Raw genomic sequence first — 26,172 nt, forward strand, 5'->3', positions numbered from 1 at the left:
AGAGGATTTGTTTATGATCACTTTATTTAAAAAGGAAATACTGGTATATACCTGTAGATTCCAGCAGTCAGGAGGCTGACGGAGTTCTAGGTCAGCCTGGGCTCTGAGACCCTGTTTCAAAACAAAATAAGACCAAAAGGATATGGAACAAGGTGCAGCATGAACAGTTTGCTCACGTAGCTGTTACTTACACTCTCTTAGCTACTAGGAAGCCCCCTTTCACTCCTTTGTCACCAAGCAGCTGGCTTATGTGTCATTAAAGAACTTCCCACAACACAATGGACAGGAAGATGCCAAGCATGGAGCCTTTATTTTACATAGTACTTCCAAAGAGGGCACGGCTTAAAGTGAGCAGCCAACAGAAGACAAGAAAGTGACAGCAAAGACAGCTGGCTCGAGTCCCTCCATGGAACCATGGATAGCGCATGTCTGAGCACCTTGTGTGTCTGGCTTAAGTGCAGGTAAGGCAATATAGATTGTGCAAACAGGGTTTGTGTCTGTGTCCTCTGATCAGGAATGACTACTACATGCAACACACAAAATGCCCAACTTGAAATGTCTGGATCTGTAACTAAATTTCCTCAAGCAAAGATGCACGGGAGCAATGAGATGGCGGACACAGACAGAGCCAGTCGGGCGGGAAGAATGGAGAATGTTGAGGGGCAGTGAGGTCAGCACACGGATCAAGAGCCCTACGTAGAAGCCGTCCCAGTGGCAGAGCAGGCTAGGACAGAGAGCAGGAAACATCTCCAGCCACCTCGAGCTCCTTCCTGCCTTCACTCTAAGTTGAGCAGCTCCACGTCAAAGATGAGGGTGGCATTGGGAGGGATGACACCAGGGTGGCCAGTAGCTCCATAGGCCACATCGGGGGTGCAGGTCAGCTTCGCCCTCTGCCCCAAGCTCATCTAGCAGGGATGGGAGCAGATGGGGAAAGGAGAAAGAGGACCCAGCTTGGTTTAAAGAAAAAGTAAGATAACTTTTTGGCATTTTTCCCCAGACCATCCTTAGTGTAGCTCCAGATCTGAGATTAACTTTATTCATGGTGCACTAAAGTTAGACTAAGAGCTTAAACATGCAGATTTGACCTCCAAATAGATTCAACTATGGGGCAGGTAACAGCCACAAAGTAGACTCAGATTCATCCATACATCAAGCATCACTGGTTATCCAGCTAGAGCATGACCCGAACACTTGTGTCTGCTCATGATCGTTCCCGGTCCTCTTCTGAAGTAGCCAAAGAGGAAGGTACAAACAGCACTGAACACTTGTAACAGGACCAGTTAAGACCCAGCAAGTAAAGGCCACAGCAAGGTGGCGAAGGCAAAGCTACAGGAGTGGAGCATCCTACGACTTCCCCAACAAACCAAGGGAGAGCTGGAACCAGAGCTCACAGCACTATCAACCCACTGGAGCTGAGAAGTTTAGATTCCAAGCAGTTCCAGAAATTTGAGTTGACTGGTGAATAGCGTATCGATGTGAACGCTCTAGCTGTAGTGTTGTAGTGTGCCTACGCAGGTTAACGCTTGAAGAAGCTGGGTGAAAATTATGTAAGAACCCCACTAGTTCTGTAATATTTGTTGTGTCTGAAATAGCTTCAAACAACGTTTAAGAGCAAAACAAAAGCGCTTCTTGGCTTTCCTGCTATCTAGCTCACAGCTTGTATCCTTTCCAGCTGGCTCCAGCCAGCCTAGGAGAGATGCTGGGAACAAGACACAGATGTGCCAGCCAGAGGAGGTGAAGGGCAGAGCTAGAGGTGAGCACTAGGTGGTGCTGCTGCGCCCTGTGTGCAAAGTCGTGGCAGTGTGCCCTGTGCCTGGGTGAAGCGGAGGGCCCAAATCCACCACTCCTTAAAACCCCTTCAGTGGGCATCCTCAGCCTACCTGGGCAGCACCTTCTTCAAAACCTTTGATGACTTCCTGTTTGCCAATTCTGAACTTGAAAGGTTTGTTTCTATCTCTGGATGAATCGAATTTCTTGCCATTTTGGAGCATTCCTAGCAAAGCGAGAAGAGGGTAGAAAAGTGAACTAACAAACTGGATGGATTCGGCATGTCTAAATGAAATCCTCTTCCAGAGGAACCCTCCTCATCGCCGACCTTCCTCGTCAGCAGGACTCCTGAACCCATCTCTCTGCCTCACCCCCACATGCAGCCTGCTAGCAAGTCCTGTATCTTTGGAATCCACCTACCTTTTCAACGTCTGCTACTGCCCCCATTCTATGGTCTTGAGCCACCACCACGTCTCACCTGTAGGTGGGAACAGCCTCCAAAACGGTGTTTCTCCTTCTCACCAATCTTCCACTTGCTACATCGACAGATCCACTCCCATCCACTCCCAACCCCCGCCTGAAGCAGAGTTCTGATCATATTTACTTCCCTGCTTAGAACACAAGAGCTCCTAGAGCAGAATCCAAAAGCCTGAGAGGCTAATGATGCCTGCCTTCAAGTTCTCTCTCTGCCCCTCACTCCTCCTCCCCCTACCTATTCAGAGCATCCATTCTCAAGCTCCTCTACACCGTGTCTCAACTTTTCATGCTACATCCTCCAGCATTCCAGTTTCTGGTTCAGTCCTTTCCTGAGATCCTCGGTGCTTCCTGAGAACGGAAGGCCAAGGAGCATGCCATCGCATCACCCCTGCTCCAGCGAAAGTGCAGGGTGACTCGGGCACTCTGGGAGCTTCTGGCTCATGTACAAACAGTTACTTTACCCTGGGACACCCAGGTGTGATCATCCTCTGCCTTCTCAGGGCCGGCGCCCAGTCATCCCTGACATTCATGTGTTGTCACTGTCCATCAGTCCAAGGCCCCAGATCTACGGTACTAGACCAGAGTTTCTTCTGAAACTTTCATTCTGTTTTACATGCACAGGGGTTTGCCTGCATGGATGCCTGGGCAGCATATAAGAGCCTGGTGCCCTTGGAGGCCAGAAAATGGCATCAGGTACCTTGGAACTAGAGTTATGGATGGATGTGAGCCACCATGTAAGTGCTGAGAATTGAACCCAGGTCCTCTGGAACAGCAGGCCTTTTTTTTTTTTTTCTTTTCTTTGAGACAGTTTCTCTGTGTAGCAGCAGTCCTGGAACTTACTTTGTAGACCAGACTGGCCTTGAACTCAGAGATCCACCTGCTGCTGCCTCCCAGTGCTGGGATTAAGGGTGTGTACCACCACTGCCCAGCAGGCAGTGCTCTTAATCACTGAGCCAGCTCTCCAGTCCAACTCAATTTTCTGAATACCATTCTATTTCAAGATTTCTGTAGATCATTTGGGCCCATAGGAAGACCTGGCCTGCTAAGTCCAGATACTGAGTTCCTACTGTTTCGAGACTCTGTTTTGTTCCAACAGGGTCTTATTCTGTAGCCCAGGCTGGCCTGAAGCTCAGGACGCAGGCCTGGCTGGTCTCCAACTTGCAGGAGTTTCCAAGTGATGAATCTCAGGTGCAAGTCACCTCACCCAGTTGAGACCAGGGTTTTACTTCAGTCTGGCACTGTCTCTGTGTGATATTGGGGAAATGGGCCCCATATTTTCCATATTTAACACAGGATGCTTTGCCAGCTTACAACTGTCTGAGTAGCCATAATTGTACTTCTGAATCCCTACAACTCAAATGTGTACTAGAGTCCTATTTACCTACCTTCTGGGTAGACTAGTTTGGGCTCCTGCCCTGAGTTCTAAATGTGGCAAAGGAGAAACCCTTCTGTCTACCCAGAGATGCACACAGATGAATGCTACAGAGATCAAACACAAATACATGCAGATACACAGTTGCTGAGATATTCAGATTCACAGAGATATACGTGCATGCTCACACACATTTACACACAGACACTCAGGAGAGAAGCCCTGATGGCCAAGCAGATGCTAAGAAAATATTTAGATCGACAGACCTGCATATATTCATACAGACATGCACTTGGACAAGCACATGCGTGAATATGTACACATGCACGGTCCATTTATAGACAAGCTTTCCTGTTTCCCAGTGCCTTCAGGTTTCATAAAGCTGAATCTACTTGGAACCGTGTAACAGTTATCTATTGCCGTGAGCTCAGCCAAGCCCACATAATTCAGACACACGCCCACATAAATATGTTTGCTTCTTTTACAAAGATGCCATTGTAATACATCAAATAAAGGACGACTTTTTGGATTAACATTGCTGGATCAAAGCCGGGCGGTGGTGGCGCATGCCTTTAATCCCAGCACTCAGGAGACAGAGATAGGCAAGTCTTTGTGAGTTCGAGGCTAGCCTGGTCTACAAGAGCTAGTTCCAGGATAGCCAGGGCAACCCTGTCTCAAAAAACCAAAAGAAACAAAGCAACAACAACAAAAAACCATTGCTGGATCAAATCTATATCCACATAGGGGAAAAAAATTGAACTTCAGCATCTACCACATCCACATCCAAAAACCAATTCCAGATGAACCAAAGACATAAATATGAAAGATAAAACAAGCCGGGCAGTGGTGGCGCACGCCTTTAATCCCAGCACTTGAGAGGCAGAGGCAGGCAGATCTCTGTGAGTTCGAAGTCAGCCTGGTCTACAAGAGCTAGTTTCAGGACAAGCTATAAAGCTACAGAGAAACCCTGTCTCAAAAAAAACTAAATAAATAAAATAAGAAAGGAAGGAAGGAAGGAGAAAGAAAGAAAGAAAGAAAGAAAGAAAGAAAGAAAGAAAGAAAGAAAGAAAGAAAGAAAGAAAGAAAATAAAACCTCAGGCTTGGGATCTGTATGGTGGCAGAGTACTTCACTACAGGTACAAAGATCTAGGTTCGATTCTTAGCGCCACAAAACACTACAACTCATAGTGTAGTACACTGTTTCTACAAAGCAGTCAGGCAATGATGGTGCACGCTTGTAATTCCAACACACAGGTGGAGTCAGGAGCAGGAACTCAAGGCCAGCTTTGACTATAGAACAAATTCAAATCCCAAGTTACATGGGATCCTGTCTCAAATTTTAAAAAATTAAAAAACAATAAAAAAATACCACCCCACCACCATTTCTACTAGGTAATAAATAAATAGATAAATTAATATCTTCATAATATAGTGAAACAGTTCTTGAAGTGAACACAGAAAAATATGTCAATATGTCACCATGAAAGAGAAGGCTGATAAGTATGACATCATGAAAATTAAGAACTTCTGCTCAAAAGATACTACTGAGAGATTAATGGCAGGGCTGGAGAGCTGACTCAGTGATTAAGAGCACTTGCTGCTCTTGTAGAGGTCATGGGTTCAATTCCCAGCACTCACACAGCCGCTCACAATAGGCTTCTAACTTCAGTTTTCAAAGGACTCAATGTCTTCTTCTGGCCTCGGCAGGCATTAGACACACGAACTCACCAGGTAGCCAAGGTTCGCCTTGAACTCTTGATCCTTTTGACCTCACTTCCCAAGTGTGGATACTACAGGTGTGGTCCATCAGGGCCAGCTTATATTTTGTTGTCTTCTAAAGCTTACCAGAAGTTTCATACGTATGGTATGGTCTCCTACTGTGTTTGATAAGACAGTGTCTCCTGAAGCAGGGCCATTTGTAGCTGATGTAAGTGTTTAATGCAATACTGCCTACTCTATGTGTATACTTGCAAAAAGATGTTTGGTTTCATTAACTTGATCACCAATGGTCTGTCCACAACACGTGGGACAGATAAATCAATTACCCTGGCCGGCAGCTCCAGAGTCCCCAGGGTAATTAGGCCACATCACCCGGAGATAAAACAGCCCGGGTGTGCAGACATCAGTGATTGGCGAGGCAACTGTTGAAAAACAGCCACGTCATCTGCGAGAACCAGTCTGGTGCTTCACACTGGCCTAGAGAACTGCTAAAAATGGCCCCATCTGAATATGTCCCAGGAATTAAACTGGCCTTGCTGTATACTAAATGACTGTCACCCACAGAGTTTGCCACATTAGAAAGCAGGTCACAAGGCAGAGTCCTCACACCTCTTGGAGCAAATCCTGCCAGCAGTCCTAAAGAACTCATCTAGAATGTTCCTGGGGGCGGGGGAGGAGGAGCACTTGTTGCTTTTCCAAAGCATCCAAGTTCAGTTCCCAGCATCCACGAGGTGGATCACCAAAATCCATAGCTCCAGAGCCAGGGGGTCTGACACCTTCCTACCTCCAGGGGTACCAGGCACACGTGTAGCAATCACACATATGTGCAGCTGAAACACTCATACAAATAAAAGAAAATAAAATAAGTAAGTAAGAATGCCCCTTGGTCCATGGGCCTTCAAACACACAGCATCTAAGAGATGGCAGAGATATGACACCCTCCTCTGGATTCTCCCAGCACCTGGAGACAGCGTTACTACCACCCCCCAATCCCTCTCACTACAGTGAAGGGGGGAGGTGTAGACAAAGGGAAAAAAACAGGGTAAAAGGGGATTTTGAGGGTGCTTAGATCTTTGAGAATAAGTCTGAAACATTAGACAGGAGCAGGAAGGCCAGGATACCCCCTGCCCAAAATCAAGGAATGAAACAGAAGGTATTAGACTCTACCAGAGGCTGGCACCACAGATGGCCTTGGTGGAAAGTGAAACTGGCCACAGGAAACTGCCCTAGGCTTTTAGGATAAGCCAGGGACAAGACCCCCTGGAGAGAAGCTTACAGGACAGCCCTGCCTTGGGAGAGGCAGGCCTGAGCAGGGCTGAAGGGAGTGAGACATACCTGTGTAGTGCACCACGCATATCTGACCCTTCTTGGGGAATGTCCTTCCTGTCGGGAGATATGAAGGCAGATGAAGGATTAGGGAATTAGGAAAACTCACTTGACGCATCCAAGTTTGATTACGACCCTGGCTAGCTCACTTTCCCCTCATCACCACAGAGCTGCGTATCTCTGTGCCTTGGATAAACCAGAGGTAATAATGTTTCCTTTCTGGTTTGCATTTGAACTTTGTTATCAGTCCAATTTACTAATTTAAAAAAAAAAAGCCCCATCAGTTTTTATTGCTTCTTTTACTTCCATCTATTCTACAAGCATTCATGAATAGCCTACCATGTGTCAGACCTTAAGTAGATTCCAGAGACAGAGAGCAATATGTGAACCCACGAAGAAGAGACACAGAAACATAAATCCCAAATTGCTATAGACTCATGATGGCCATCAAAGATGAATAAATGCAGTCACTCACAAGAAATCGATAATGTTCAGACCGGTGCCTCACGGCAGAGTTACAGCAGAGAACAATAAAGTCAGGTCCCCTGGTCTTCTGGGGTTTGTATGCTTTCTTTTGAGTATGTGGAGTGGGTATGTGAGGTGGGGTGTTGTGTGTGTGTGCGCGCGCACGCACAGAGTATGCATTTGTGTTCATAGGGGCACATGCCCATGACTTTGCATGCAAGAGGCCAGAGAAGGATGCCTTCCTCAATCTGCCTCCAATTTATTTCCTTGAGAAAGTGTCAGTCACTGAACCAGAAGCTATGCCATGGAGCTCCCAGGGTCTGCCTGTCTCTTCTCCCAGTGCTGGAGTTTAAGACATTTGTGGTCCTACCCAGCTTTTTTTAGATGAGTGATGGAGATTCAAACTCAAGTCTTCATGTTTGCACAGCTAGGGCTCTTACCCACTGAGCCATCTCCCCAGTTTACATTCTAAAGGAAGGAGACAAACAATACTCATCTTAATAATTGTAGATAGTGATAAGCCCTCTAAAGAAAATTAACAAGCGGATGAATTTCAGAGAGACATGGATGAGCCAGCAACTTCAGAAAGGGTGTGCCAGGAAGGCACTTTGGAGAAGGGAATGTTTGGGCCGGTTCTTTAGGAAGGAACCAATTCAAAGACCAGGAGCAGGAAGGGATGGCTGTATTTTCAGAAGAGAAGGGAACACAGTGAGAGGGAGGAGAGGAAGGAGGCGCAGCACACAGTTTGCAGAGGTGGCTTTAATACTACGTGCGACAGGAAACCACGGAAGAGTTTAAAAGCATGAGAATGACCTAATCTGAATTAAGATTTTGTAAAACCACTCGGGCTGCTGCATGTGGGTTGGGTGGTTAGACATCTGTTGCAATACCCTAGGCAAGAAATCAATGATGGCGTGAATTAAGGCAGTGGCAGCAGAGAAGAGAGTGAACTAGATTGGAGACACATATTTGGGAAGCAGGGCTGGCAAGGGATGTAAACGGTAGGGAGAAGGGACCCACCACCCACCTCACCACCGGGTGAGGGAAAAGGACAAGACAAGAACGATGCTTGAATTGGGGGTTTGGGTAACTGGAAGGTGGCAGAACTGTTTCCAGAGATTAGAAAACTGGAAAGAGACAGATCTGCGCGGGTGGCAATCTTGAGCTGCCTTTTAGACTAGCAAGTTTTTACTGTAAGAAGGTAGATGCAAAGCCGACACTGAATAAACAAACTGGCTGGAATATAAAGCCACGAGGCTGGATTGTGACAGTGGACTGGAGGAGCTACCAAAGAAAGCCAGAGAAAGCAGCATGGGAAATAGTTAACTGGATGGTAAAGGAAGAATAGGAGTCGGTTTGGAGAAGTAAAGGAGTCTGGGAAACAGAATGACTTGAAGACATGTTCAAACGCCTGGAATCCAGAGTTTGGGATGTAGCTCAATGTAGAGCAGTTGCCTAGCATGCAATGAGGCCCTTGGGTTCCACCCAAAGCACAGGAAGCCTTAGGGTCCCAGAGTCCAGTCACAGGGGAGCCCACTGATTTTATCCTATTACCCTGGGGTCCAGCACACAGTAGATTTTCCATAAATATTTACTAAGTGGGACGTGTGTTTAACAAGTTGCAGGTGGCTTGGTGAGGCTGGTTGTGGGTGCAGAGATTGTAGGGAAAAGGGATCTGCCAGTGTGGATCAGGCCCTATCTATCACTAAAGGGGTAGATTGCTTGCAGAAGCAGGGGGCGGCGTCTCTTGATAATTTCCTACCTGAGGGAGGGGCCTGTTAAGCTCTGCGTTTGAAAAGGACACAGGTAAGAAGGTGAGGGAAGTGAGGACTGAAAGTGTTTGACAAGACAGGGAGATGAGAATGAAGATGGGGAGACACCTCAGAGGCAGTGTGGGTGACAAGGCCTGGGAAGGGCTTCCTCGTCTTCAAAAGGCTTCTGAGAATCTTCGCACGGACAGAGAAACCTGTATGCCAAAAAGTGATCTGGGTAGTAGCTGGCATTTCCAGGAACCCCTCGTTTTATAACCAATAAGCCTTTCAATTTCCTGGGGAGGAGCATGCCAATAACCTCTAACAGTAAGTTTGCTTGTGAAATAAACACTGTAGGTCTGGGGTGCGGCTTGGGTCTGGATTAAATTTTGCCTAGAAATAATTACTCCTTCAATATCTACACCCGGTTTTCTAAGTAGTTGAAAAAAAACTCGCTGCTGGTTCTCTTGACAGCAGACAGGGAACCCAGAGAAAGACCTATGGATGAACAAAGTTAGGGAACCTGAGTTCTGTTTTGGACGGTCTGACTGAGGCACCCTGGACTGTCCAGACAGGTCAAGCAGCAGGTCCAAGGGATGGGTTTTGAGGTTTGACTATAAAGGACATGGTAACGGGCAGATGACCAGGGAGGAGTGAGACCCAATGGGTGAAATAAGAAGCAAAAGCAGCCAAAGGAGTGGTAGGCTCCCAAACACTCTCTCTCTCTCTCTCTCTCTCTCTCTCTCTCTCTCTCTCTCTCTCTCTCTCTCTCTCTCAATTCAGCTTACCGCTGCCCAGACCTGGGGGCGAAGGGGTGAAGGGTGGGACGTTAGGTGAAGGTCCCTGTGCAGCAGGGACCCCTTAAGCGGGTCCACCCTTGGTGTCGGACAGGGAAAAAGGAGCTGAAATTCGAACCTGGGAAGTCAGCAGCAGCGGATATCCAGAGGTTGCAGTTAAGGCGGCATAAACCTCAGCCTCGGACAGTGACTGGACGAAGACCCCTGGCCCCAAGGTGGCCACCTTCACTCCCCAAGGTGAGCGGGCGCAAAAGAGGGTGGCCGAGAATTGTCCTCTAGAACCCCCAAGAATCAGGGTGGAGGTCTCCTCCTGCTGCATGCATCTCTCCCCAACCCCCACCCCGTTGCAGGTCCCGGGAGCCACCTCGGAATCAGACCTCTGCCCGCGGACTCCGCCCCGGGACCCCTCCTCTTCCCCCAGGTTCCGCCGCCCGGTACCGTCTCCCGGGGAGATGGTCTCGATCTCCACGCCCATCGCTGTCCCACAGGCCCCGCCTCCAGGGGGGTCCTCGCGGCTGCCCCGACCCCGGCTCCGCTCAGGCCCGACCCCGCAGGCGCTCCGGCTTGCCTTCTTGCCGCCACTGCAGAGCCGGAGGAGGTGCGGCTGGAGTCAGGACCTGCGCGGGGAGGGGCCGCCGGGAAGGGGGCGGCGGGGTGGAGCCGCGCGACAAGGTGGGGTCGGCCGGGGCGGGGCCCGGGGGAAGCGACCCTGACGTGGCTGCTCCGGAGCCTGGCCAGACTAACCACCATTAACCCTCTAGCCAAGGGAGGGGGGTGATGAATGAGGCGTGCCGGCGCTAGCGCATCCGGCACATCCATCCATCTATCGGTTCAATGCATATTTATTTGGCACCTACTCGGTGCAAAGCTCCAGGGAGTACGCTCAGTCCTACAGACTCGGAGGAGAAAGCCGGTAATTAAACTAACACTTTAAATACATGTGCTCAATACAACAGAAGCACCCGAGACTGATACCTAACCCTGGTTAGGTTTCCCAAATCTGCTGCAACAGAGCCGGGGAAGGCCAGAAACCAATTATTGGTGATTTTTTTCCCCGACCACCTTAAGCCCATATTCATTATCCCTCAAAGGTCTACATCAGGTATTTGTACTGGGGTCTCACTTTTCAAGGCCACGGACTGCTTCCCTGGGGATTCCAATTGAATTAAAGCAGGGTCGCTGTGCTGCGGGTTCTAGCTGAGAATTCAGCTACAGCCTGGAGTGGTAAGTGTTGCAGAAAGAATGAATGAATTTCTTTACCTCTAATCCAAAACAGACTGGAATCTAGAAAGATACCTCTGCCTCCGTGGTAATGGGAATTGAACCAAGGGAAATCAGGGCCTCTTCACACTCTAAGCTAATAGAGGCTACATCCATAGGCCATAGGGATGGGGTAGCATTTGTTTGAAGACTGCAGGACCCTTTAAGAATGTCCCTCTTGGGGCTGGAGAGATGGCTCAGTGGTTAAGAGTAGCAGCTCATCCAGAGGACCCGGATTCAATTCCCAGCAAACTCCAGTTCCAGGGGATCAATCCGACACTCTCATATAGGCAAAACTCCAGTACATATGAAATAAAATAAATGAATAATTTAAAGGTTTTTTTTTTTTTTTTTTTTGAGACAGGGTTTCTCTGTGGTTTTGGAGCCTGTCCTGGAACTAGCTCTTGTAGACCAGGCTGGTCTCGAACTCACAGAGATCTGCCTGCCTCTGCCTCTCAATAAAGGTTAAAAAAAAAAAAAGAATGTCCCCCACCCTTTCTACATCTTTGCAAAAGTCAACATGTTGATTCTAACAAGAGACGGTATGGGAGAAAGACCTAGAATTGGAACAGGGGGCATTTTCCGTCTGCACTCCACTCTTCCAGGTGGCGAGGTCGCAGACAGCATCCACGCAAGAGGCCTGAGGTTGGCGCTCAGAAAAGACGATCTACAGTACTGTCTGGGACAGGATCTGAAAACTCGGCGTGCGCGACCTAGAGTCTGCACGGCTACAGAAGCTCTAGACCTTCAAACCTATTGGTTATGGCCTTGGGCAGGTACTTTTAGATTAGGGGTAGAACAGAACTGCTACTTGGGCAGGCCTAGGATGCAGCCTCACATTTTGGGAGCGATGTTTTATGGGATTTTAAATGGGTAGTCCCTGACTCCCCTCTCCAAAACTAAAACCGACTAACAATGTCGATTCCTTCTTGCCAACCTCTTCTAAGAGAATGGATGAGACGGGTGTGGGAGAACAGGTTGAAGCGCTGGAGACGGAGTGTGAAGATTCATTTGGCGGCGATTACACGGGAACTACAACTCCCACAAACCCTTGCGGCAAAACTCGCTCTCACTGGCTAGCGGAAGGACCCGCCGCTGACGCGATGCACTCGATAGCCAATAGTCTAGAGGTATTGCCGAGGGCCGAGGACCGAGGCTTCCGTTAGTTGCCCGTGAGTTCTGATTCCCCCGTCCTGTGACGTGAGCGGCCCCCGAAATTTTTATGTGTTGGGCGGGGAGGCAGAGAGTCCAAGGTATTTCTTGTCTTTTGCGGCCAGGCCTGGTGGGCGTATGGAGCCTGGGGCTGGGCGGGGAGGCCAGGAATGCAGGCGTGGGCAGAAGTTGAGGAGTACGAGGCAGATAGGGTGTGGTGTGCGGGACAGTAGTTTGAGGACCAGGCTGATGTGGGTTTTAACATGTGAACGAATGAATGTAATGATGCTCCTGGCAATGTAGCCTAAAGACTATAACCTTATTTATAATAGGGTAAAGTCGCCTTCGAGCTTTGAGGCGTCTCAGCTAACGAAATTAAGTTCTATCACAAATCACAGTAACTGAGCTTTGTATTAATTGCAGGAGGCTCTGTAACCGGTTAATCTGTTAAGCCGTAGCCAAAACGTTGTCTGTGTCTCGCTTCTCTCGTCCTTTGGGGGAGGCAGACGGTTTCTTGTTGTTGTTATTGTGTTGTTTTGGTCTGGTTTGGCCTTTTTGAGACTGGGTACCGTTTGCAACCTGGAACTCACTGTGTAGTCCAGATTGATCTCGGACTCGAGGCAGGGTGTGTGCTCCAGCGTTTGTGCACTCTGTGCACTTGCTTTGGACATAGTTGGAAGTCGTAACAACTTTTGTGAATTGGTTCTCTCCTGCCACTCTGTGGGAGCCAGGGTATCAGACTTGTACACAAACCCCTATTAACTCCTGGACCATCTTGCTGGCTTTCTGGGTTTGTTTGTTTGTTTGTTTGTTTGTTTGTTGTTGTTGTGTTTTCTTAATGACGATTTTTTTTTTAATGACAAGATTTTTAATTTGGCTTTCTAACCTTAGGTCAGTGACTTCCAAATCTTTCCCCGGGTCAGAGTAAACCAATCTGGGCTACATGAGACTGTGTCAAAAATAAGTACATTACATACTACACACCTTCCTCATCTTTGAAGCATAAGGGCCTTCTGCATCTCTGACTAATGGTTCAGCTGTCTCCCCAGCTAAGCATTTGCATGCTGTCCCTCAAGTATTCTTCAGTGCTCACCTCGCATCTGACGTCATTGCCTTTGCATCAGCTAGAGAAGCAGGTCCTACACATAGCCTTTGTTCTCTGTGGAAATAGCTGCAAACTTTGCTTCCTTTTATTTTATTTATTATTAATGGAATGCGGGGGAGTTGGAGGACATGCATACCATGGCAGATGTGTCGGAGAAGATAGGACACCTTTCATGTGTTGGAATTTTCCTGTACTTCTTGGAAGGCAGGGATTGAACTCAGGTCAGCATGCTTTTGAGGCAAACACCTTTATCTGCTGAGCCATCTTTTTTTTTTTTGTTTTTTTAAAGATTTATTTATTTATTATGTATATAGTAGTCTCAGTATTCTGTCTGCATGTATGCCAGAAGAGGGCACCAGATTTCACTACAGATGGTTGTGAACCTGTGAGCCACTATGTGGTTGCTGGGAATTGAACTCAGGACCTTTGGTCCTGACCTTTGCTCTTAACCACTGAGCCATCTCTCCAGCCCCCTCTGCTGAGCCATCCTGCTGACTCTTTGTTCACTTTATTATTGTGGCATTCAGACTCTTTTATCCTCCTCCCACTTTTGGGGAGACAAGGTCTCACTGTGTAACTCTAGCTGCCTAGAAATCACACTATAAACCAGACTGGCCTCAAACTCCCAGAGATTTGACTGCCTCTGCCTCCTTTAGGACAAAGACCAAGTTACAAAGATATATTTGTAGCAAATAATATGAGCCCTTAATGTCTTGTTAATTCCTTTTGAAAAAACTTTATTATTCTTAATTTTGGGGGAGGGTGCTAGGGATTGAACCCAGAGTTTTGAGCGTTTGAGGCTGAACCACTACCAATGACCCACATCCTTAGGTCCAGAAGGACATTTTTATATGCTGGAGATCTGTGTCTACTCATGCAGTTTGTGAATAGAAGGGAAAAGTGACTTAAAACTCTACACAAAGTTAGCTGGGCAGTGGTGGCACACATCGTTAATCCCAGGACTTGAGAAGCAGAGACACACGAATCTCTGAGTTCCAGGCTATCCTGGACTACGGAGTGAGTGCCAGGACAGCCAGGGCTACAGAGAGACTCTGTCTTGAAAAAAATCAACAAAACAAAATGGGGGTCAGCAAGATGGCTTAGCAGGTAAGGGTGACTGCTGCCAAGTCTGACAACCTGAGTTTGTATCTAGGACCCACATAGTGGAAGGAGAGAACCAACTTCTAAAAGTTGTTCCCTGACCTCTGTATGTGTGCATGTCACATGATGCAGAGGCAGGCAGATCTCCATGAGTTCAAGACCAGCCTAGTCTACAAAGCAAGCTCAGGACATCCAGAGCTACATACTAGTAAGGCCTTATCTAAAAATAAAAAAAAAAAAAAGAAAGAAAGGAAACAACAACAACAAACTCTCTCTTTCACAAGGTAATACAGGAGTTGTACTGAATCCTGTCTAGTCAGCATCATGTAACGGCGCATGTAGGTCGCCTTGATCCTTTTCTTTTCCCCATTTTAGCCAACAGTCCATCTAAGTCATCTCTGGGTTGAGTTTATAGGACTTGGTCAGTTTTTCCATATTTGATGCCTGCTTTGAATTCAGTTTGTGCATGTGGAAAAATACACAGATATATTATCCTAACCATTTGAAGTATGCATTGGTATTAAACACACCCACAGTGTTGTACAGCCAGCACAGCTATCCATCTCTGTTAATTCCTTCCATCTTTTAGAAAAAAATTTCCCCTCAAGATAGGGTTTCTTATTGTGTTATTTTTTTTTTTTTGCGGGGCCCACCACCCAGCTCCCTAATAAATCACATGGAGACTTATCTTATTATAAATGCTTTAGCTTGTTTCTTGCCAGCTTCTCACCTTTTGCCTCTGGGCTTTTATCTTTCTGTCTCTCTGTGTATACCTTCCTTACCTCTTTCACCATGGCTTGCTGTGTGTAGCTGGGTCCTGATGTCCTCCTCCTCTCAGAGTTCTCCTTTTTTTTTTTTTTTTTTTGGTTTTTCGAGACAGGGTTTCTCTGTGGCTTTGGAGCCTGTCCTGGAACTTGCTCTGTAGACCAGGCTGGTCTTGAACTCACAGAAATCTGCCTGCCTCTGCCTCCCAAGCGCTGGGATTAAAGGCGTGCGCCACCACCGCCCAGCTCAGAGTTCTCTTTCTATGTATACTCTCTGCCTGCCAGCCCCGCCTATCCTTGCTCCTGCCTCGCTATTGGTCGTTCATCTCTTTATTAGACCATCAGGTGTTTTAGACAGGCACAGTAACACAGCTTCACAGAGTTAAACAAATGCAGCGTAAACAAAAGTCACACACCTGAAAATAATATTCCCCGACAGTTTCTCTGTGTTGCCCTGGCTCTCCCGGAACTTGGACTGAGTACCATTCAGGAAAGAGGTAAAAGCCACTGTTAAGGAACTGAGGAAGTAAGTGCTAATAAAGCCAGAAGTGTGGATATCATTGATTTGGCATGACGGGGAAACTGGATAATAGGCTTTCCCTAACTTGTAATATTTAATTAAACATCTCCTAACTTGAAAGTGCCAGAAATAACTGGATACAGTCCTCACACCTTTAACCCAGCACTCGGAAGGTTGAGGTCGGAGGATCACTAAGAGTTTGAGGCCCACCTGGGTTACATAGTGAGTTCCAGGTCAGCATGGGCTAGAATGAGACTCAGTCTCAAAAGCAGTCAAGTAAAAGATAGGGACTGGCAAGATGGCTCAGAGGGTAAGGGTGCTTGCTACCAAGCCTGAAGATCTGAGTTTGGTCCCAGAGCCCACCCGGTACAAGGAAAGAATGGACTCACCACTTGTCCTATGACCTCTGTGCACTTGAGTGCATGGCACACATACATAAACTGAGACCTGCATTTGTTTGTTTCCTGTTGCTGCTATGACCATATCCCTGGTGATTTAAAGCAACACAAAATTATCATCTTACATATCTGTAAGTTATAAGCCCAGTGTGGAGCAATCTTTCAGACTGGGATACATAAACTGAGATCAATAAATAGTGCTTTTTAAAAAATTAAAAGAGATGGGTGGTGGTGGCATACACCTTTGATTCCAGCACTGGGGGGGCAGAGACAGACAACTCTGTTAGAGGCCAGCCTGGTCTACAAAGCAAGTTCCAGGACAACACAGGCTACACAGAGAGACCCTGTCTCAGCCCCCAGCCACCAGAGTTTAAAAGGGTTCTAAAGATAATGTGTGGTTTACAGTACGTGCTGCTTACAGAGGACCTGGCTTTGCTTCCAGCGTCCACGTGATGGTAGCGCCGGTTCAAAGGGATCTGATACCGTCTGGCCTCCTCAGGTAGACACATCTACATGCATCCAAGCAAATGCTCACACACATAAGATGAATATATCTTAAAAAATAGAGAAATGGAGAGCAAGGAAAAAACTATAAATACCAGGATAAACTGTGTGTGGGGGGGGGGAGGGGGTTTGAACCAGGGTCTCACTATGTTACAGGCTGGCCTGAACTCACGATATAGACCTGGGGTTAAGTGTGCACCACCATAGTGGACAATTTTGCTGTATTTCTAACAGTTCTACATATTAATTATTTCTTGTGCCATGCCAGGGATTTAAGCTATGGCCTCACACATGCTAAATACAGGCTCTGTCATTGAGCAATGTCTCCAGCTCAGTATCTTCTAATATCCATTCCATATTCAAATTTCTCCAGTTCTAAAAATACTCCTTTTTCCCTCCCCCCAAACACTTCTTTGTCGATAGTTTTCTTTCCTGACATTGCTCACAATGCTCACTTTGGCATGATGGTCTCTTCATTTGCAAGTTGCTCTTCTGTATCCCAGTAACTTTAGGTTGTGCAGGGTCCTGCCTACTGTGGAATCTAACGTCTACATTTGCATGACTGTTCTTTCTGGGTGTAACTTTCCTTCCCCTCTCCCCCCTCTTTTGAGACACAGCCCCACTCTACAGAACTAGCTGGCCTGGAACTCACTATGTGGCCCACGTTGGTCTCAAACTCACCCAGCTCCTCCTGCTTCAGCCTCCTGAGTGCTGGCATTAAAGGTCTGCGTCACTCCGTCCTTCTGTAACTCTTCTTCTTAATGCTTTCAGAGAGCCTTTATCTGAAAGGATGGAGTTGGGGAATGGAAAACTGCTTAGGACCGGACTGAACTCACTGAATCAGGCGGTGCATCCAACTCACGGCCTTGCCTGGACTGATGGGAACCGAGTAATCCTGACTGATTTGCGGCTTCAGAGGGGAGAGGCCAAGTTTGGGGACTCCCAGGTCATTGGAAAATTCGAATATGTGTGTGGGGTTTCCTGGGCCCCCGTCAGCATAGCTCACATACCCACTCTGCTCGCCATCCAGCACAAGAAGCATGTCGCCGTGTGGCAGCTGTGTCCCAGCACTTCGGGTTCCAGCAAATGGCAGATGTCTCAGACCTCTGAAATCCGAGAATCCCTCCCAATCCTTCCTCAGGGTTGCCTGTGGCACCCGAGAGATGCTGTCCTGACTGTGTTGACAGCGCAGGATGTTTCCGTTTTCCCTAACATTCACCACGACGGTTGCAGAGTGAAAGTGGACATCAACACCAAGGGCCGAATTTACTGTGCCTGTTGGACCCTGGATGGCCAGCGGCTGGTGGTGGCAGTAGACAGCAGCCTTCATTCTTATATGTGGGACAGCTCTCAGAGGTCTCTCCAGAGCTGCTCCTTCTGCCCAGTGCTCCAAGTGGGCCGCTCCATCCGCTCCATCGCAGCCACCGAGGACTCACAGGTTGCTATAGCCACTGAGCTTCCACTCCATAAGCTTTGTAGCTTAAATGCGGCTGAAGCCTTTGCTGTCCCACCCAACGGTGAAGATGCTGGCGTGCGCTCTCTTCCTGTCGGGGAAATGAATTCTGGAGTGATGGTCTCTCCCTTTTCAGACCCTCTGGATCTGACTCACATCCACTTCAACACATCTCCAGTTGAGGAGAGTTCTCTTGTTTGTGTCAGAAAAACGGACTACTTGACAGGTACAGGCCAGGACTCTTCACACTTGATCTTGGTAACCTTTAAGAAAGCAATTACCATGACAAAAAAGGTTGCCATTCCAGGCATTCTGGCTCCTGATTTAATAGCATTTAACCTGCAAGCACAGCTAGTGGCTGTGGCTTCCAATACCTGTAACATCATTCTGATCTACTCGACCATCCCATCCTCTATGCCAAACATCCAGCAGATTCAGTTAGAGAGTAACGAAAGACCAAAAGGCGTATGCTTCTTAACAGACAGGTTTTTATTAATTTCTGTAGGGAAACAAAAGCCCACTGAGACTGCATTTCTTCCTTCCTCAGAATCTGATCAGTATGCTGTTCGCCTGGTAGTTAGAGAGGTAACATTGGGAAGAGAATCTTCTGGAACGCCTGCTGAAAGTCAGGACGCTTATTCTGCCTTCAACACTCTGTTGAATAAAGTAGACAGAGAAAAGTTTCTTGAGAGCCTTTCGCCGGGCTTGAGTCCCCTGAGCTCAGGACTCTTGCTGACAGCTAACGCCAGTACTCAGGGTGGGAGGTCTGGAAGAGCCCTTATTCAGGAGATTACAAGTCCCTTGTCCCCTCTGTCCTGCGATTCCATTGTACAAGAAACCCCTCACACATCCTCCTGGCTTTGGCCCGGATTGCCTAGACCCAGCAGGACACCAGACCACACCAGCACCTCAGAGTCAAATTTACCTCAAACAGAGAACTTAGAAAAAGAAAAGGAAACTTGCCCGCACTCCAGGGAGCTGGAAGTTCTGTCTAGGCACCTGGCTGGAGTGCAGCAGTGCCTTTTTGAACTCATGGATTTTCTACACAAGGAAAAGAGGTTCTCTCCCCTGTATCCACTCTCTCAGGACCCTCCCTATGTTCACCTCATTTACCAGGTAATGTCTCCTTTGAGGAACTTCCACTATGCAGGAAGCTCTTGACTCCAGGGGGTCCTGCCACAAACGTCGTGAGGAGGGGAGCTCTGAGCAAAGCCCAGTGACCTGCACGTACTGTGTTACAGGCAAGCTCACACAGCTTTGTACAGTTGGTTGGATGTGAACTACCAAAAGTGCACACACCAAGGTTTGGTGCGATTTTATCATATCCTTGGTGTGGAATTAATGATTGCACTCTGGTGACTTATGTTTAGAAAAACAATAGGCTTAATTGTGCCATTTCATCATGAAAACCTTTTCCATATGTGTGTGTGAGAGATCATTTACAACGTTTTTATCCGTACACATGCACATGCAAATACATCTCCATGGGAGTGTTGTGGCTGTTGTTTGTATTTTTGAGACAGGGTTTTATTTCTGTATCCCTGGCTATCTTGGAACTCACTCTGGAGACCAGGCTGGCCTCGAACTCAGAGATCCACCTGCCTCTGCCTTTGAAGTGCTGAGATTAAAGGTGAGCGCCACTACTGCCTCCCACATTTGCCTCTGTACATATGAAGTCGAGCACAGATCCCTGTGTACATAGATACACACAGTACTGGGGAGTGCTTTGTTACTGTTTTACAACAGTGGGGTCTTGGGGTACACTGTACCTCAAGCTGAGTACGCATGCTTACTCAGCTTCATTTTCTGTTGGGCACCTCAAATAATGCTAAAATAGTTTGTTTGGCCGGGCGGTGGTGGCGCACGCCTTTAATCCCAGCACTTGGGAGGCAGAGGCAGGCGGATCTCTGTGAGTTCGAGACCAGCCTGGTCTACAAGAGCTAGTTCCAGGACAGGCTCCAAAACCACAGAGAAACCTTCTCTCGAAAAGCAAAACAAACAAACAAACAAAAAAAAACAAAATAGTTTGTTTATTCATCTGATTAGTACCTTTATTTTTGTTGGATTAGTTACTATCTTAAGGAAGCTGGGCACCTTTCTCCCTCCTGCATGTGGTTTCATCCACTGAGGACACTGTGGTTACAGGGATCATTTGAGCCCAGAGTATGAGCTGAATTAGACCCTATCTCAAAACAAACAAAAGTCCTACTTTTTATAAAGGTGAATATCAAGCATAAATGACTACATGTTTAGATATCTCTTTAGACATGAAGATTCCCAGATTGAAAGTACTTCTGTTCTTTTTTTTTAAAGATTTTTTTAAATTAATGATGTATATAGTGTTCTGTCTGCATGTATCCCTGCCTGCCAGAAGAGGGCACCAGATCTCATTACAGATGGTGGTGAGCTATCAAGTGGTTGCTGGGAATTGAACTGAGAACCTCTGAAAGAACAGCCAGTGCTCTTAACCTCTGAGCCATCTCTCCAGCCCAGTACTTCTGTTCTTGAGCATTTCAGAGAAGGGATAATCAGCCTGTGTAGAGAAAGTCTGTGTAGTCAAGGTCATCATGGCATGAGTTTGAGACTCACAAAAGAGTATAATGATAATGTAGAAAGCAAAGTGCGTGAGACACATGGCTGCTTTATAGCACTTTTCCATGGCAAATATTCATTTTTTAAAGATTGATTTATTATATATACAGTATTTTGTCTGCATGGTCACCTTCACGCCAGATGAGGGCGCCAGATCTCACTTTAGGTGGTTGTGAGCCACCATGTGGTTGCTGGGAATTGAACTCAGGACCTCTAGAAGAGCAGCCAGTGCTCTTAACCACTGAGCCATCTCTCTAGCTGGGCAAATATTAATTGTATAAAGTAATGGGTTTCGCCAGTCAGTGGTGGTGCACACCTTTAATCCCAGCACTTGGGAGGCAGAGGCAGGCAGATCTCTGTGAGTTTGATGCCAGCCTGGTCTACAAGAGCTAGTTCCAGGACAGCTAGGACTGTTACACAGAGAAACCCTGTCTCAAAAAACCAAGAAAAAAAAATTAAAGTAATGGGTTTCATTATGACTCATTTTTTTTTTTTTTTTTGATTTTTCTAGACAGGGTTTCTCTGTAGCTTTGGAGCCTGTCCTGGAACTCCCTTTGTAGACCAGGCTGGCCTCGAACTCACAGAGATCCGCCTGCCTCTGCCTCCCGAGTGCTGGGATTACAGGCGTGCGCCACCACCGCCCGGCCATTATGACTCATTTTAAGCCTTCATTGAATTCACCCCTTTCCCTCCCCTTTCCTGATCCCCAATATCTTCCTATGATAGTCCCTTCTGTTTGTGTGTCTCCCTCCTCTGGGTTCCACATATGAGAGAAAGTATGGTGCTTCTCAGAGTCTGACTTATTCCACAAACCAGACAGCCAGGTCATTTGTAACATGGTTCTCCAAGTACTTAGGAAGACACTATTCCAAATAATAATCAGGAGTCATGGATAGATGGTAACTTTTATCTACTGTGTGTTTGTAAATAATGTGTATGTGTGAGATGGGCGTGCATGTAGAGATCAGAGCACAACTTTCAAGACTCAGAAGCCAAGTGTGATGGCATATACCTGTGATTCTAGCACTGGGAAGGTTGATGTCTGTGAGTTCAAGTCCAGCCTGGTCTACAGAGTGAGTTTCAGGCCAGCCAGAACTATACAGTGAGACTCTGTCTTAAAACAAAAAAGTTAGTCCTCTCTTTCCACCTTTGGTTCTAGGAATCGAACTTGGGTTATCATAACCTAAATGGCAAGTGCTTTTCACCACTGACCCATCTTACTGGCCTGATCTTTTAGTAATGACACTCTTACTGTGATGAAACACCATGACCAAAGCAGACTGTTGAGGAAAGTGTTTCTTCACTCACAATTCCACATCACTGTTCATCAGGAGTGAGGGCAGGAACTCAAGCAGGACAGGAACCTGGAGGCAGGACCTGCTGCAGAGGCTATGGAGGGGTGCTGCTTAATGGCTTTCTCCTCATGACTTGCAAAACCTACTTTCTTAAAGAACCCAGGACCAGCTGCCCAGGGATGGCACCACCCACAATGGTCTGGCCCCTCCCCCTTCAATCTCTAATTAAGAAAATGACCTCCAGGCTTGTGCACACCCTGCTCTTATGGAGGCATTTTCTCATTTAGGGTTCCCTCCTCTCTGAGCACCATACCTTGTGCCAAGTTGACATAAAACCAACCAAACACTGGCCCTAGAAGTAAATTTTTTATTCTGTGTTCATAATTATGCTTTTAGGCTTATGTCTTAAAGTAGAACTATAACAATTTAAAGATAAAATAGGTATATTTTTTTAATAATTTATTTAACTTTATGTGCATTGAGTTTTTTTAATATTTATTTATTATGTATTCAATGTTCTGTCTGCATGTATGCCAACAGACCAGAAGAGGGTGCCAGACCTCATTACAGATGGTTGTGAGCCACAATGTGGTTGCTGGGAATTGAACTCAGGACCTTTGAAAGAACAGGCAATGTTCTTAACCGCTGAGCCATCTCTCCAGCCCAAAATAGGTATATTTTAAATCACTTAAAAGACTTTACTCTTTCATGGCTTAAAAAAAAGTTTGTGTTTTAAGATAGACTCTCACTGTGTAACATTGTCTGTCTTCAACTCGCTCTGTAACCTTAAAGTTTGCCCTGCAACCCCAGAGCTGGATCTAGCATGGGCGCCATCACTCCTGGCTCCCTCAATGTTGGTCTTAAGAAATGTCATTGTAGCCGGGCGATGGTGTCGCACGCCTTTAATCCCAGCACTCGGGAGGCAGAGACAGGCGGATCTCTGTGAGTTCGAGACCAGCCTGGTCTACAGAGCTAGTTCCAGGACAGGCTCCAAAGCCACAGAGAAACCCTGTCTCGAAAAACCAAAAGAAAAAAGAAAAAAAAAGAAATGTCATTGTAGCTGAGCAGTGGTGGCGCACACCTTTAATCCCATCACTCAGGAAGCAGAGGCAGGAGGATCTCTGTGAGTTTGAGGACATCCTGGTCTATAAGAGCTAGTTCCAGGACAGGCACCAAAAGCTACAGAGAAACCCTGTCTCGAAAAAAAACGAACGAACGAACGAACGAACGAACGATAGATAGATAGATAGATAGATAGATAGATAGATAGATAAGAAAAAAGAAATGTCATTACATTGCTCTTACCATCAATTAACCATTTTTACTTTTCCTTGAAGAAACCTTCTGTGGGTCCTGCTGAAGAAAGAGCCGTGCTTCTCTGTGATGGCAAACTGAGGCTCAGCACCGTCCAGCAGATGTTTGGCCTCTATCTCGTTGAAATGCTGCACAGTAAGTCAGCACCAGAGCACCCTCTTCCTTTCCCAGCTATTTTGACTTCAGGAATGGAAATGATGCTGTCCAACCTTTCAGTGATTCACTAACCAGTTAATAAGTTATGATTAATTGCCTACTATGTACCTAGGCCTACTAGAGAAACTACAGCCCATTGAAAATGAGTCCTTTCCTGAGGAACTTACACCCAACTGGGGAAATCCTCACTTTTTTAAAAGTAGAATGGATTTTAAAAGAAAAGGTAGGACTGAGTTCAGGGCAGTTTGTAGCAGTGTGCCTGCTGCAGTCAGGTGCAGCCTTACAGAAGCCCTGCAGTGTTGCCTGGAGGAGCTGACACCCCGTGCAGAAGAGCCCGCCTGCTGCCTTAGTGATCACTTGTGGGACATGGCTGTTTTATTATGGCTCGTTTTTATAACAGTAGCCACCACACTGAACACAAGACATTTTGTTTTCTTTTAACATTTTTCTGTTTTGACAGACACATTTATAATATGGCTTTGCAATTGTCATTTCTAACAGATAGGTTAACATTACTTTGGAGATATACCATTTTTACTTCATATTTTCTTGTTTGTTAGATTTTAGTTTAGTTTAAAATTTATTATTATCACTATTATTTGTTTTATGTGTTTGCCTGCTGAGAACTAGATGCATGCAGTACCTATGTAGGCCAGAAGAGGGCATTAAGTTCCCTGTGACTGGTGTTACAGAGTTAGCCTTTATGAATTTGCTGGGAATTTAACCCTGGTTCTCTGGAAGAATAGCTTTTGCTCTTAGCTGCTGAGCCATCACTCCAATTCCATTTTTATTTTACATGTATGAGTATTTTGTCTACATATGTGTCTATACACCATGAGTACACTGTGACCTAGGAGACAAGAAGAAGGTATTGGATCCCATCTTCCATTCTCAGCAGGCAGTGTGTGCTCACCATGCGCATACACACGTGCATACATACAGGGAAATCACTCATACTTGTAAAATACTGTGTACACATTTAGGTCATTTTAATGTATTCACCATTATAAATAACACTAAGAAAAATCTCCCTACATATTTGTCTGTAAGTTTACATATTTGTCTGTTAGTTTTGGGAATGTATATTTTTCAGAAGTAAAATCACCTGTTCTCTGAGACTTCAAGGAACCAGAGAAGATCCAAATATGTGCCGTACTTGTGGCCCCAGGGCAAACCCCGGGGTTTTCTAGGTCACTGTTCTTCTATTCTCCTCACCCCCCTTGAATAGCTACAGTTGGTACTAATATATAGAATAAAAAAGTTCCTCGGTTGGGTGGATCTTCTTCATGAAGTTTCTGGAGAACCTAGCGAGCACCCTAATATGTGCCCACACACTTGTATGCCTAGCACCATGTGATGCTGGGCTGGGCTGGGCTGGGGAGACGGCTCGGTGGGTGAGGAAGAGCACTGGCAGGTCTTCCAGGGATCCCAGGTTCAATTCCCAGCACTCTCAACTGTCTGTCGCTTCTGTTACTGCCTGTTCCAGAGGATCCGACACCCTCATACAGACGTACATGCAGGCAAAACACCAATGTGTACACAATAAAAAGAACAATTTATAAATGTCAGTCCTGGGCTGGGGAGACGGCTCAGTGGTTAAGAGCACTGACTTCTCTACCAGAGGGCCCAGGCTCAATTCTCAGCACCCACGTGGCAGCTCACAACTGTCTGTAACTCCAGTTCCAGCGTACTCAACACCCTCATATAGACATACATGCAGGCAAAACACCAGCACACATAAAATACATGGTTAAAAAATAAATAGATGTCAGTCCAGGGGAAAACTGTTACGTTTTTAGCTTTGAGTGCCCCACTTCCTGAGCTGCCACGTGACCTGACCCTGAGCACAGCTCCACCCTTTCATCTCCATATTCCCTGAAGTGTTATGATGGGGTTTATGGTGGGGTTTGATATCAGCCCCTCTATCTCATTTCTGAAAAGTTATCCCTGGTGTGGTGGTGTGCGCCTACGGTCGCAGCACTGAGGCCGAGTCCCGACTACCAGTGTGAGGCCAACCTTGGGCTGCGTGGTGCCAGAGCAGCCACAGCTGCAGAGCCAGACTTCACAGTAGTAGCCAGACCTGTCTGCGGTTCCATGTTGATCCTTCTAGAACCATGGGGTCCCCTAAGCTACTGTGCCTTTGTTTGCTCTGTAGATTCCCATTGGATCCTCCTCTCTGCCGACAGCCAAGGTTTCATCCCATTGACTTTCGCAGCCTCCCAGATGGTCGTGGTGAGAGATGGCAGCCTGTCCAAGCCAGAGCTGGCTAGGGGCTCTCCTTCTCACAATCGGGGTCCCATTCTGCCACCCGGAGGCTTTGGAGACCTTGCCACACAGAACGCAGATACTGCGGGCTGTTTCAGCAGTGTGGCCTGAGGGCTGTGTCTGCTCCACCAGCTTCCCTTGGGCTGCGGAGCAGGGCGAGTGCTTGCTGTGTGCTCCCGACTGTGTCACTTGGAGCACAGAATTCCAAGAACAAAACCATACTGTGTACCATGTGGATTGTATCCTACAACATTTCTCCAAGGCCTTGCTTCCCTGAAGCTGGGTTCAGACTGCCTGGAGCGAGTGCATCATGGGATACTCTGGCACGGTGGTAGGCCTTTGCCTTGCTTTAAATGTGCAGGTGAGGAGAGCCATGGGAGCCTGTGCTTCAGCACTGCCTTTTAACCCATTCCCCAGGCAGCAGGAAACCATTGCAGAGGAAGTCAGAGACCCGCTTCACCCTCAGGACTGCCTGGATCAGGGGGATGGCCTCCCTCCCTGGATTTAAAACCAACTCTTTTCAGTCGGTTGACAATTCTAGCTAATAAGGTCCAGATATTGCTATAAAAAAAAATGCTGTGGGCAACAAAATAAGATAAAATAAAATGTTAAGATTTGA

The 26,172-nt window shown here is 46.8% G+C and overlaps 2 protein-coding genes across 9 annotated transcripts; one reads left to right on the forward strand and one right to left on the reverse strand.

Annotated features, from left to right (window-relative positions):
- Positions 1 to 291: 291 nt before the first annotated feature.
- Positions 292 to 11,950, reverse strand: Fkbp1b (FK506 binding protein 1B). Of its 5 annotated transcripts, none has more exons than XM_026785999.1 (4): positions 11,872 to 11,950; positions 6,671 to 6,718; positions 1,881 to 1,993; positions 292 to 905 (listed from the first exon to the last, which is right to left on the reverse strand). In XM_026785999.1, the coding sequence occupies exons 3-4, from the start codon at positions 1,989 to 1,991 to the stop codon at positions 777 to 779; spliced, it is 240 nt and encodes a 79-aa protein (XP_026641800.1). In that variant the 5' UTR covers positions 1,992 to 1,993; positions 6,671 to 6,718; positions 11,872 to 11,950; the 3' UTR covers positions 292 to 776. The 5 variants fall into 5 exon arrangements, with proteins under 5 accessions (XP_026641800.1, XP_005360621.1, XP_026641801.1 ...); XM_005360564.2 differs by lacking the exon at positions 11,872 to 11,950 and adding an exon at positions 10,113 to 10,348; XM_026786000.1 differs by lacking the exon at positions 11,872 to 11,950 and adding an exon at positions 10,052 to 10,086.
- Wdcp (WD repeat and coiled coil containing) lies at positions 9,851 to 26,172 on the forward strand. Of its 4 annotated transcripts, XM_026785994.1 has the most exons (5): positions 9,851 to 9,911; positions 11,540 to 11,710; positions 17,250 to 19,047; positions 23,156 to 23,267; positions 25,444 to 26,172. In XM_026785994.1, exons 2-5 carry the CDS (start codon positions 11,697 to 11,699, stop codon positions 25,662 to 25,664), a joined length of 2,145 nt encoding a protein of 714 aa, XP_026641795.1. In that variant the 5' UTR covers positions 9,851 to 9,911; positions 11,540 to 11,696; the 3' UTR covers positions 25,665 to 26,172. The 4 variants fall into 4 exon arrangements, with proteins under 4 accessions (XP_026641795.1, XP_026641797.1, XP_005360624.1 ...); XM_026785996.1 differs by lacking the exon at positions 11,540 to 11,710 and having other exon boundaries at positions 9,882 to 9,911; XM_005360567.3 differs by lacking the exons at positions 9,851 to 9,911; positions 11,540 to 11,710 and adding an exon at positions 12,047 to 12,106.

This window comes from Microtus ochrogaster, linkage group LG3, assembly GCF_000317375.1.
Source record: "Microtus ochrogaster isolate Prairie Vole_2 linkage group LG3, MicOch1.0, whole genome shotgun sequence".
NCBI classification, from domain to species: domain Eukaryota; kingdom Metazoa; phylum Chordata; class Mammalia; order Rodentia; family Cricetidae; genus Microtus; species Microtus ochrogaster.